The sequence below is a fragment of the Hyla sarda genome, chromosome 2 (genome assembly GCF_029499605.1).
Source record: "Hyla sarda isolate aHylSar1 chromosome 2, aHylSar1.hap1, whole genome shotgun sequence".
NCBI classification, from domain to species: Eukaryota; Metazoa; Chordata; class Amphibia; order Anura; family Hylidae; genus Hyla; species Hyla sarda.
Genome location: NC_079190.1, coordinates 345006234 through 345018729, shown reverse-complemented (window position 1 = coordinate 345018729; position 12496 = coordinate 345006234). Strand labels below are relative to the sequence as shown.

General features: G+C 41.7%; 1 protein-coding gene across 1 annotated transcript in view; it reads right to left on the bottom strand.

Annotated features, from left to right (window-relative positions):
• The window catches only part of F5 (coagulation factor V), a 146635-nt gene that overhangs the window by 85930 nt on the left and 48209 nt on the right, over positions 1-12496 (bottom strand). The window contains exons 4-7 of the mRNA XM_056558186.1: positions 10676-10888; positions 2152-2301; positions 1828-2049; positions 219-384 (exon numbers count right to left, since the gene is read on the bottom strand). Of these exons, the coding sequence (XP_056414161.1) occupies positions 219-384; positions 1828-2049; positions 2152-2301; positions 10676-10888 (751 nt within the window). The remainder of the gene's footprint in view (positions 1-218; positions 385-1827; positions 2050-2151; positions 2302-10675; positions 10889-12496) is intronic.

Below are 12496 nucleotides of genomic sequence, written 5' to 3'. Positions count from 1 at the left end.
ATATAAAAAAAAGTTTTTGCCTGGAATACCCCTTTAACTTTCTGGCACCAGTTGATTTAAAAAAAAATGTTTTTCACCGGAGTACCCCTTTAATTCTGCAAATACTCCACCAATTAAGGTAAGTGACCACTCTATTTAATGCTGTTCACCGGCACTATAACCCAGTATATTGGCAGCCTGTCAGTTTCCCTTTAATACATGAAGAATTGTATACTTACTTCTCAGAGTTCTCTAAAGTTCCAGATGCATAATCCCAGTCAACTTCAATTGCAGCTACATAGTAATCCCACTTTTTAATGTACCTTGTTTGAAAAACTGACTTTTTGGGTGTATTGTGTTTTGGGGCATCACGTGACTCCACCGTCAAATGGCCATGCATGCCGGCTAATAAAAGAAATAGATGAATATAAATCAATACCCTCATTTATGACTGTATTATTTAAACTATAAGATGCTTTATTTCCTGTTTACACAACAAAAAATAAATTAGAAAAAATAAGTCTATTATCAAAGTTTTCTGGGGGTCTGGGATAGTTAAGATATTCATTTCAGCTTCTCTAATGGTTTGGGGTTGCGAAAAGTTAAATTTAAACTTCTCTGATGGTCTAGGGTTAATGTTTGATACCCTTGTAGTTTATTGTTAGAATTAGAAGGATTAATATACACAATCCAGGGGGTCTATTTGTGTTAAATGGTTAATGCCTACTCCCCTTGTGGTCTACTGTAGTACAAAGGTTAATATCTGGTGTCTAGTGGTTTATTCACCTATGAAGGCACCAGCAGAGTCACATGTTTCTGATGGAAACTGGATGCAATGTGCATGTCACCCTCAGTCTCCCCTTCACCATACAGGTTACTTTCCAGCATTTACCATATAGGTTAATGCAGCAGCAGGGAGACAGAAATGGGTATTTACATTCATGTAAAGATGCTCCACCTCATGAAGATCCAGCACTCCAGAAAATATTATATTAATAAAATATTAAAAAATTACGTTGCAAAAACATATATTAAAAGGATAAAATATAAACATGTTACAACTTTATTTAGGTATATATTTTTCATTTAGGGAAGGGCATCCCTGAGCTCACCCAGAACCCCCATCCCTACCTGCTTGCGTATCTGCCCTAAATATCGGATCCACAATTGGGTGACAGTCCTTGCGCTGAAATAAGGTGCAGGGGTGTCATAAGTCAAAATTATAAACATAAATGAACAAAGGTCAGGAAAAGAAGGTTGAAATACAAAGGGCTGCAGGCAAAAACTAAAGTTAAAAGACAGACAGGGAATGCACAAACAAATGTAAAATCAGAGTCAACAGGCTGGATATTTACCAGAGAGAGCAACGCAGTACCGAAACTGAAAACAGGAGAATGGTTAGGAGACACTAGCCAAGGTTCAATGATACATAGTATAACACAGCAGGTGCAAGATAAGAGCAAGTGCTGATAGATACAAACAAACACAAGCAATGAATGGCAGGCTGACTGGAAATTTATATGCATCTGAGAAGGGCGTGAATGCAGAGAGCTTATATGATAGGCTACAAGTCCAAGCCCCCTGATAGGACAATAGGCGATGCCACAACTACGCACAATGCCAGCCAAACAACAGAAAACGTAAGCCTTACGGCAGGACCAGGTCCTACTTATTACAATAGTGTGTTCTTGTTCAATGGGCAAATAACTGATATTTAATAATAAGGAACAAAATACATTTCCATATCCTAGTAATTCCCCTTTTTAACAATATGTGTTTTTTTGTGTAATACTTGTTACACCCAAAAAAAAATTGTATGCCATGTGATTACATTACAGAAAACCTCACCTTCAAAATGTTTTTCTACAAGAGAAGATATCTTCCATGTGCCAGCTTGTGACACAGTCATGTTAGCGGTTGTAGATGCCATGCTAGCAAGACTTATTACAGAGACTCTATGATGCCTTTGCTCCAGGGAGTTTTCAAAGAAATGAATAGAAAAAGATTCAGGTTTGGAACTCAAACCCAGTATATGCCAACTAATTCTGTCATCAACGTAGGCTGTAAATGCTGAAACACAAAAATCATTGTACAACAGTTACGTAACACAAACATTGGACAGTACAATAAATACAGTGTATATATTAAGGTACTCTTAGGGTGAATTCACACCTGGTATAGCTCCATTTACATATCCATTCACGGTATACATTAAATTTGTTGCTGGAACGTTTTGCCAACTTTTACTTTCATCAAACACACCGAACATCAGAACATAATTTCTGTTGAAGTTCTTTTGTGTTCCGTCATCATTTAGGCTACCTAATAAACAAGAAGAGGTTTGTTAAGTCTTACAAATGTACAACAATCCATAACTATTACAAGCCAATTATACTGGATATAAAAAGATGCATAAAGCTACAGTAGGCTCAAATATATAATGTACAGTATCTCATGGAGTACACCCCTCACATTTTTGAAAATATTTTATTATATATTTTATGTGACAACATTGAAGAAATAACACTCTGATACAATGTAAATCACAGCCTGTATAACAGTGTTTAAAGGTGTATTCTGCCCCTAGACATCTTATCCCTTATCCAAAGGATCTTGGCTGTGGCAACCCAGAAATCCGGTGCATGGAGCGAACTTCGCTCCGCGCCGGATGACTGGCAATGCGGGGCGGAGGCTCATGACGCCCTGCTCATGACGTCACGGCCTTGCCCCCTCAATGCAAGTTTATGGGAGTGGGCATGACCTCACATAGACTTGCATTGAGGGGGAGTGACTGTGACGTCACGAGCGGGGCAGGGTCATGACGTCAAAAGCCTCCGACGCTGCACCCGACGCCCTAAATGAACGTCGGGTGCAGCAGGGAGATCGCGGGGTCCCCAGTGGCGGGAACCCGGCAATTAGACATCTTATCCCCTATCCTTTGGATAGGGGATAAGATGTCTAAGGGCGTAATACCCCTTTAATCTTGCTGTCCCCTTAAAATAACTCAATACACAGCCATTGTTGTCTAAACCTTGGCAACAAAAGTGAGTACAACCCTAAGTGGAAATGTCCAAATTGGGCTCAATTAGCCATTTTCCTTTCCCGATGTCATGTGACTAAATAGTGTTAAAAGGTCTCAGATGTGAATGGGGAGCAGGTCTTTCTTATCGCTCTCTAATACTGGTCACTGAAAGTTCAACCTTATGGCAAAGAACTCTCTTAGGATCTGAAAAATAAATTGTTGCTCTACATAAAGATGGACTAGGCTATAAGATGATTGCCAGGACCCTGAAACTGAGCTGCAGCATGGTGGCCAAAACCATTCAGCAGTTTCACAGGAAAGCTTTGCCACTGTTGACCAAAGAAGTTAAAGGAGATTTCTCATGGAATGAAACTTTTTAGATCACACAATCTCCTGCATGGAGCCCTGGCTCTGCCGTGGAGCGGCATGTTACAACCCCCAAACGAAACGGGGGCCGCCACGCCCCCTCCATATATCTCTATGGGAGAGCTGAAGATAGCCAGGCCAGTAGGAAGATGCCAGTATGTTCTGTGACATACTGAAGCAGATTATGATCCCCTCCCTTCAAAGATAGGGCAACAGGGCAGTATTCCAACATGATGGTGACTCCAAACACATCTCCAAGATGACCACTGCCTTGCTTAAGAAGCTGAAAGTACAAGTGATGGACTGGCCAAGCTTATAACCAGATCCATACCATATTGAGCATCTATGGGGCATCTTCAAATGGAAGGTGGGGGGAGCACAAGGTCTCTAACACCTACCAGCTCTGTGATGTCATCATGAAGGAGTGGAAGAGGACTCCAGTGGAAACCTGTGAAGTTCTGGTGAACTCCATGCCCAAGAGGCTTAAGGCAGTGCTGGGAAATAATGGTGGACAATTTCACTTAGGGGTGTACTCACTTTTGTTGTCAAGGTGTAGACATTAATGGCTTGTGTTGAGTTATTTTGGACAGAAAAAATTAAACCATTTTATACAGGCTGTGCACTCTACATTGTAACAGATTGTCATTTCTTTGGTGTTTTCACATAAAAAGATATAATAAAATGTTTACAAAAATGTGAGGGGTGTACTTACTTATGAGAGATACTGTATCTTTACAGATTAGTGTAGCTAAAAAGTGTACCTGTCACTTTAAAAATCTTTTCTTTTGGGGGGTGTGGCCTAGCTGCTGAGGTGCATGGTCGCGCGCTAACTGAGCTCCGTTTTCCAGCCTGCTAAATCGACTAATATAACGCTTGCAACCACCTTGTACCATTACCTAAAGTTACCCGCAATGCTGGGGAAGAAAAGGAAGCCGCTCATTCACTGTTCTCTGGACAAATTTTGCTTTTCCCCACGGGAGGCCTCTACCCAAGATGGCACTGCTGAGCACTGCGTGGCTGCACCACTGTCTCCGCTGCAACGTAGATCAACCTCTGACACAGCACTGAATGTATCCATGATTGTGGCGGATTTTCCGGGAACAAGAAAGAGACTCACCTCTCCTGCTCATAGCGGCCCGGAAGACTGGCCTGACCCGTGCAGTTCCTGCTTCTCCCCGGAGATTCTGGCCTACTCTCCCGCTGCCTCACCCTCTCTGAGCCCGGCTAAACAGAGCCTAGGCTCTCTCCAACAATACAGCATCTGGAGGTAAGGCCTTTCGCCTCCCTTGCACGTGAGACAGCAGACACTGGTGACCCACTTGCAGACATCCCATTATTGAACCAGTCATTAACAGATACCACCATGAGAGACATGCTGCTCCTATTACGCACCACTTTCCTCCAGGATATGCATAGGCTAGTGCACCCGTTACAAATCATTCTACAAGATATAGGAGATAGGAGATAATTTAGAAAACAAATTTGGAGAGTTTGTTGACTCTCATAACTCTCTCATTGACTTGCACTATGAAGCAGAGCACGACACTGCAGCTTTAAAAGCCAAAGTGGCTGAAGACCACTGCATCTGCAACAATATATAACTGAGTGGACAACCTGAAGCGGTTGCTCCGGTGGATATTCCAGACTATGTCTGTTCTCTCCTCAAAGCGGTATTACCTGATTGTACATCTCAGGAGTTGATTGTGAACAGAGCCCATCATGTCCCACACCCGAGGCATTTGGACGACACTGTTCCGAAGGATATTCTAGACTGCGTACATTTCTTCCATGTCAAAGAGCATCTAATGGAAGTCTCAAAGCGCAACAATGGACTACCAGCTCCTTACCATCATATGTCTATATGCAGATTTATCTGCTTTCAAGCCCGCTGTGCCCTGACTCCAATAACTTCAGCTCTCCGCTCTGCGCTCTGCAAAAGTGATATACCGATGGGGCTTCCCAACTCATCTCCTTATCAAGCGGGACAATGTTGTTCATGTTATCAGATCCCTGACTGAAGGAGAATATTTGCTGTGATTATGGAATATCTCCCTTCCACCTCCTGGAGAACCTCCCTAGGATACTAGAGTAACACAGATTCCGAAGGACTTGGATGTAGCTGGATTTTGGTGGTGACTATTTCCCATGTGGTCTGTGGGCTCTGGTGTGCTGCCCATGTTCCGCAGTTTCAGAGTGGACTCTAACCCCTACTCCAATATGGATGGTGTTTTGCTAAAGCCATACTTGTTTTTTTGTGCTACTGTCTTGTGTCTGTTTTTGTTGTTATGTTCTGTTTGTGTCTGTGTTTATGGCAATGTCACTTTTTTTGGTCCATGGTGCATATTCTGCCCTGTACTGACAGGCGCACGCTGGTTGGGAGGTGCGTCCTGTCCCCATAATTTTCAGATCCTGCTATACATAACTATAACTTTCTATTTTTCTATAGCCATAACTGTTGCTAGCCTTAATGTGAATGGGTTAAATGCTCCTCATAAATGGTCCCATCTATAGAAAGAAGTAAAGACCCTCAAATGTGACATTTTATGTATACAAGAAACACACCTTGTATCTAAGGATGCGTCTCACCTAACTCATCCCTCATTTTCACATTTCTTTCATTCCCACTATAGTCCAAAAGGGTCTTGATTGCTACCAAAAACACTGTGGCCTTCACGCAGAAAGAGCTGATTTCAGATCAACTGGGCAGGCACGTAATCCTTCGGTGTGTCATCAATGCCGCTCCATTAACTATAGTAGCTTTGTATGCTCCCAATTTGGGCCAACTCAGATTCTTAAGACGCCTGCTAAAACTTGTGCGCAGCTCTCCTTGGGGGTCTCTGATTCTATGTGGGGACTTTAACACTATCTCTGACTCCACTTTAGATACTACATCTACCTCTCGCTTCCCCTCTTCTACACTGTAATCTTTTCAATTTGAAGAGGATTTGTATGATATCTGGAGGGTCCAGCACTCTATGGAAAAAGTACTTTTCTCTCGACTGTACACAATTCCTATTCCTATTCACGCATAGATATGTTCCCATTGGACAGGTCCCTCCTTTCTACCTCTGTTCTCTCTACTTTTGAACCTATCAAATGGTCCGACCGTGCTGCCATAACTCTACAGCTTAAGGATTCGGTTTCCTCTCCCCCAGCATATACCTGGGGGAGTAATCCTTATCTTTGGTCACACCCTAAATACTCTGATTGTTTGCAGCAGAATATAGTGGAATACTTTTCGCACAACATTCATTCTGTATCCGACCCTGTTGTTCTTTGGAATTGCCATATGGCTTTTATCCATGGACATTGCATCCAATACGGGTCGTTGTTAAAGGAACAGCAAGAAAAATAACTAGATGATGTTCTGTCCTGTTTACTCCTTGCAGAACTGGCTAATAAAGCTACCGGTAATCCTTTAGCGGATCTTGCCTCTGAAGTTGCCTCTCTGCGATGCAATCTTCGCTGCCTTTTGCTAAGAACCTATGAAAAATCTTTCAGCAACTTATTATTCACAAAATAATAAAGCGGGCAAGCTTTTGACTCACCAACTGAAACATCGCCAGATTAAATCTCCTGTTTCATATCTGCTGCATCTAACCACGCTAAATAAATTGTATACTCCGGCAGATATTGCCAACGATTTTCTCTCTTTCCACTCTGGGCTCTACAATCTCCGCGACTCTATCCCTTCCTTTCCTGATCTTGCTTCTACCACTTCTACTTTTCTCTCTACTCTTAACATTCCTTCCTTAACCCCGGAACAGCTCGCCTGTTTAAATGAGGAAATAACAGCAGAGGAGGTATTAAAGGTAAACAAGTCCCTACCATCCGACAAGGCACAAGGCCCTGATGGTTTCATTAATTCATATTATAAGAAATTTCAAACTCTTTTATCCCCACATCTTGCAAATTTTTGTAATGCAGCTATGGCCTCAGGCAAACTTCCCCAGGAAAATCTCCAGGCCACTATCACTGCCCTTCTGAAGCCCACTGACCATCCTCAAAACTTTAGGCCCATATCTCTCCTAAATTAAGATATAAAAATCTTTGCCAAATTGATGGCTTCTGGTATTTCTTTAGTCCTCCCGATTTTAATCTCTACTGACCAATCTGGATTTGTGGCTGGCCATCAGGCCTCTGACAACACCAGACGATTGTTAAACATTTTTGCTTACCTGGAACGCTCTGGAACTGCTGCTGTTGTTTCAGCATTAGACGCCGAGAAGGCCTTCGACCACCTTCGGTGGTTGTATGCCTTCTCGGCCCTCTCTCACATGGTTCGATACTGTCTTTTCTCTCTCCTCCCTATATTCTTGCCCTTCTGCTAGGATACTAGTTAACGGCTCCTTTTCTGATATCTTTCATATTTCTAATGGCTCCCGTCAAGGCTGCCCTCTCTCGCCACTCATATATATCTTGTCCATGGAGCCCCTGGCACAAGCCATACGCCTGAGTCCTAGGGTTACAGGTGTCACTCTTGGGCACAGGGAACATACCATTTCTCTTTATGCTGATAATGTTATTTTATCTCTTACAAACCCTAATACCTTACTACCGGCAGTTATGGACATTACTGTATATATAAGTTTGGCGAATTCTCTTACTACCTTCTTAATGCATCTAAAACTCAAGCACTTTCCATTAATCTACCTTCCTTGCTCTTGGACACACTCAAAACCAACTACTCATTTGATTGGCGTGCCACCTCACTCCAGTATCTGGACATTCATCTTTCCTACCCTCATAAAACCTTATATCATGAGAACTATATACCGCTTCTGACATCAGTGTCTACTGAAGCTGACAGGCTTGCCAAGTCTGAAATCTCATGGGTTGGTAGGGTTGCTACTTTTAAAATGTTTATCTTTCCTAAATTTCTTTATTTATTCCAGACTCTTCCTATTTCCCTTCCCCCATCTTTCTTTTCTAATTCTCAGAAACTTTAGTCTTCTTTAATTTGGGCAGGGAAACGTCCAAGGCTATCTCCGCATATACTCACCAAACTAAAGCTTTCTTGAGACATTACTACACAGCTACATTGGTTTGTATGTTGCGGCATTGGCGGAAAGACCCGACGGATCTCCCATGGCTGGGCATAGATAACCACTTAACATATCCATTTAATTTAGGTGATCTTTTATCCTTTCCATATTGGTCTGCAACCCCCCCCCCCCCCCCACACACACACACACACACACACACTATTACTAAACCGTTAGTTAAAGCCTCTTGTTTAGCATCCCCCTCTTCACGTTCATTATGCCGCAATGACTTAACACTCACATCTGTTCAAGCCTCCATCCCAGATATTGACTTGACTTAATGGATAGCTAGTGGGCTTACTCATGTTCGCCACCTTTATGATGACTCCTCTATCATCCCCTTTAATACACTTAGAGATACGTACCAGACAGCAAAATGTGATTTTTTCAAATATTTACAGGTTCGCCACTTTCTCCGTGGTTTAGAGCATACGAGTACCCCTCTGGACAGTTCAGCAATCAAGTATCTTTCCTCCCATCTGAAGGGCTTCTGAGGCTGTGGGAGAGGAAACTCGGGCTCTCTGTTCCCTCAGAAGACTGGCAAAGGGCATTTAAAACTATCCCTGCAGCCTTCCAATGCTCATCTCATCTAGAATCGGCCTTTAAAACCATCCTGCGGTGGTACTATACCCCCGACCATTTGTGTAAGATATATCCAGAGGTCTCGGATCAGTGTTGGAGGGGATGTGGCACACTCTCTCGTGTTTTATGGTTTTGTCCTATACTTAGGCCCTTCTGGACATCTTGTAGATTGCTCTTGCAGGAACTTTTTGGGAGGCATGTTCCATGGTCGCCTCAAGCGGTTTTGCTTTTTCTAAATCTGCGTAGCTTGCCATGCGAGTCACAAGATCTGTTTTGCATCATCTGTATTTTAGCTATGATTGCCATAGTGAGCAACTGGAAAACAACAGCAATCCCTACTCTAGATGTTCTCCTCAATAAAATACATATGACTTTCTCTTAGAAAAGTTAGAAAATTATAGCCCAAGGAGCAGGCAGTTTTCAGTCTTTCACTAAGAGATTACTTCGCTGGACCTTATCCCCACATTGCAAGGTTCCCTGATTGTACCGCTGGGTTTCAGTTCCTCCTAGGTTCCTCCAGTTTGTTTATTACCAAAGCCCATTCACCGTCCCCAGACTAATATTTATGACTATGTTTATGTAGGTTTTATTACCTGTAGTGGTAGTTTATGCACATATGCATATCTATAATTTCCCTAGCACTTCGAGGACCATTCAGTAACTAATTGATTTCTTTGTAACTCACTCCTGATATTGCCAATGTTGGTTTAATGTTTGGACACTGTTGAATTGTTTTCTGGACATTGCTTTGGGGCTTGTTCCCCATTTTATCTACTACTGTGCACCAAGTGGTGTAAATAGTGTATGTAACTTTAGTCCATTGTTCTTTTTGTATTACGTCAGAAAACCTTAATAAAAACTATTTCTGAAAAAAAAATTATAATCTTTTCTTTTTGACATGTCAAAAGTTTTGATCAGTTGGGGTCTGAGTGTTAAGACCTCGACCAATTGTTAGAACAAGCAGGGAGAAAAGCATGGCTGATCGAGACAATCCCATAGACTTAAATTGTACATTTGTCTCGCTTAGCACACTCTTCTTCCAGCTAGTTCTAGTTATTGGTCAGAGTCTAAACACTCAGATCCTGTCAGATCAAAACTTTTGATATGTATCTACAACATGTCAAATGCTTTTTAAAATGACAGTGTCAAATTGTTCATCTGTAGTTTATCAGGATAACACATTTACATATGGAAGTAATAGACGGAGAGCCCTCATTTACAAGCCAGAGTAAATGCAACCATGCAAATCCTTAACTTTAATGGTAACCATTTTATATCAGAGACAGTCTGTTACAATCAGGCTATTCTCATGTGTCAAAATTATCCATAAATAATACTATGTCTCATTCATCTCCACTGTGTGTGCCCACTAAATTCTAAATCCACTTGGACAAAGACTAATAGTACAAAACCTGCATACATTTTTTTTTTTATATCTTCAGTGCCCATCATCCCACCTACTGCCATGGCTAGACACCATCCCACCATTTCCTGTCTCTACTATATCATATTCACTGTGCTGCAAAAATATCAGGGTACAGAGTTATACATCAGAAGTTACAGCTTAGGACACCAAAAGAACCTTCTATCAGAAGCCCTATCATATCTGTCAACTATGCTAAGCATAGAAATATCCCTTAATCACCTGTAATTGTGAATGACTTAACAAATACATTTTTACCTTTTTTACATATTAGCAATGCCCCAATCAATCCAGAATTCACATCTTGCACTGGGTTTTCCATTGAATAATAACTACTGGTTAAACAGTCAGGGTCCGTTTCTTTAGGCCCCAAATCCTCTGTAATTTCCCAGTTATATGTATAGATTTCACCCGGCATAACAAAATCATCCATTTTTTCGATTGAATATGTACCATCAGCATATTTTGTTCCTAAAGAAAAAAAAATATTATGACCTTCAATATAAAGCATAAAAATTAGGGTTATAATTCAGAAAAAATGCACAAGTTCTTTTGCTAGATCCCCACATACTTAGCATAGATCTTCCTGGTCTTACAGTATAGTGCACATAAATCAGTTGTCACACGTTCAGGATTCTGTCAGGATATAGGCTGGGATTCTCCAACTAAATCTCGACAAAGTCTGCTGATATTGGGAAGAAGCCCAGCATCAATGTGGGCCAAATTAAAAGGTGATGCTTAGTGCTGCATCGGGGTACTGCTGAGAACTTGGGGAAAAGTTATAACAGCAGGCTGCAGCAGGAATTGCAGGAGTGCAACTGTTACCATGTTTGCTGACAAATGGATCTCCTGTGAGAGCCATGGTGGCAGCAGGCCTGCCCCCAGCCCATGGTGGGATAAACCAGAAAGTGAAAAGTCTCTGGAGCTAAAAAAAGAGTGGACAGAGATGACAATGCCTTTAGTGGTGCGGAGAGTGGCCAATAAACCAGAGAGATGGTACCCAGTACTTTGAGAACTTAGACTGCAACTGTGACTGTCCTGTTAGGCCTAGAACCATTCTGTTGGTTTTAGTATAGAAAGAATACAACAGTCTTGTTGCAAGTCTATGGCCATGAGAGGTCAAAGGAGCCACGAGGAACCCTGGAGGCAGCACAGTAAGGGAAGCTGTGTAGCCTGCTGTTGGTGTCACCTGACATGGTAGGAATGCCTGTGGAAGCTGAGAATCCCAAACTTAAGGACGTCAATGCAAATTAGTTAACCTGCAAATATGTTTAGTTCCGGTGAACCCTCATACAGATCAATGCAGATATTAAAATCAACAGTATGTTCATTATTCTTGTGGATTATGCATGGAAAAACCAGATTACAATGGGGCTATTTAATGTATGCATGCTCTAGTTAATCCCTGGCAGAAAGTCAAGCTTCAGTTTAAAATTTATGCCATGAATTTTCTGAAAAATCATGGTGGATTTGCTTTTGGCAATCCTTCACTACTTAAACAGGACCTAAGTGTTACTTTGTTGCTAGTTTTTTTTTTTTTTGCCACATACAGTGTTACTAAGGTAATAGAACATTCAAACTGGCAGCAATGAATACATAAGGTGGGTATTAATAATATATAAATTTTGATAAAGTTAGCTAAGTAAATTTGTAGTGACCACGGTGTTATAGCGGGATCACGGGGTGTAGCGGTGTAGGTAGCAGGGACAGATGGTATTAACCCCTGGGGCAAGATCTTGTTGTATGGTGTAGGATACCGCCGACAACCAACCCAAAACAGCATATAGTAAATGAAAGTCCAAAGCAGGTTTTGATGCAACTGAAACTTTACTGAAGAAGACAGTATAACAGTCTTTACAGCTAACTTCCACAGAGGTGACCGGGACACAGGGAACCTCTCAGGCTTGCTTGGACTTGTAGTGGTAATAATGATGATGCAGGCCACTGTACTACTGTTATCACTTTGGTAGGGACAGTAGAGACTTGACTTGTACTCATAGACTTGATGTGACTGCAGAATTTTAGGCTGTGGCCTAGATATGCTGGACTTGGCCTAGATATGCTGGACTACAGCCTTTT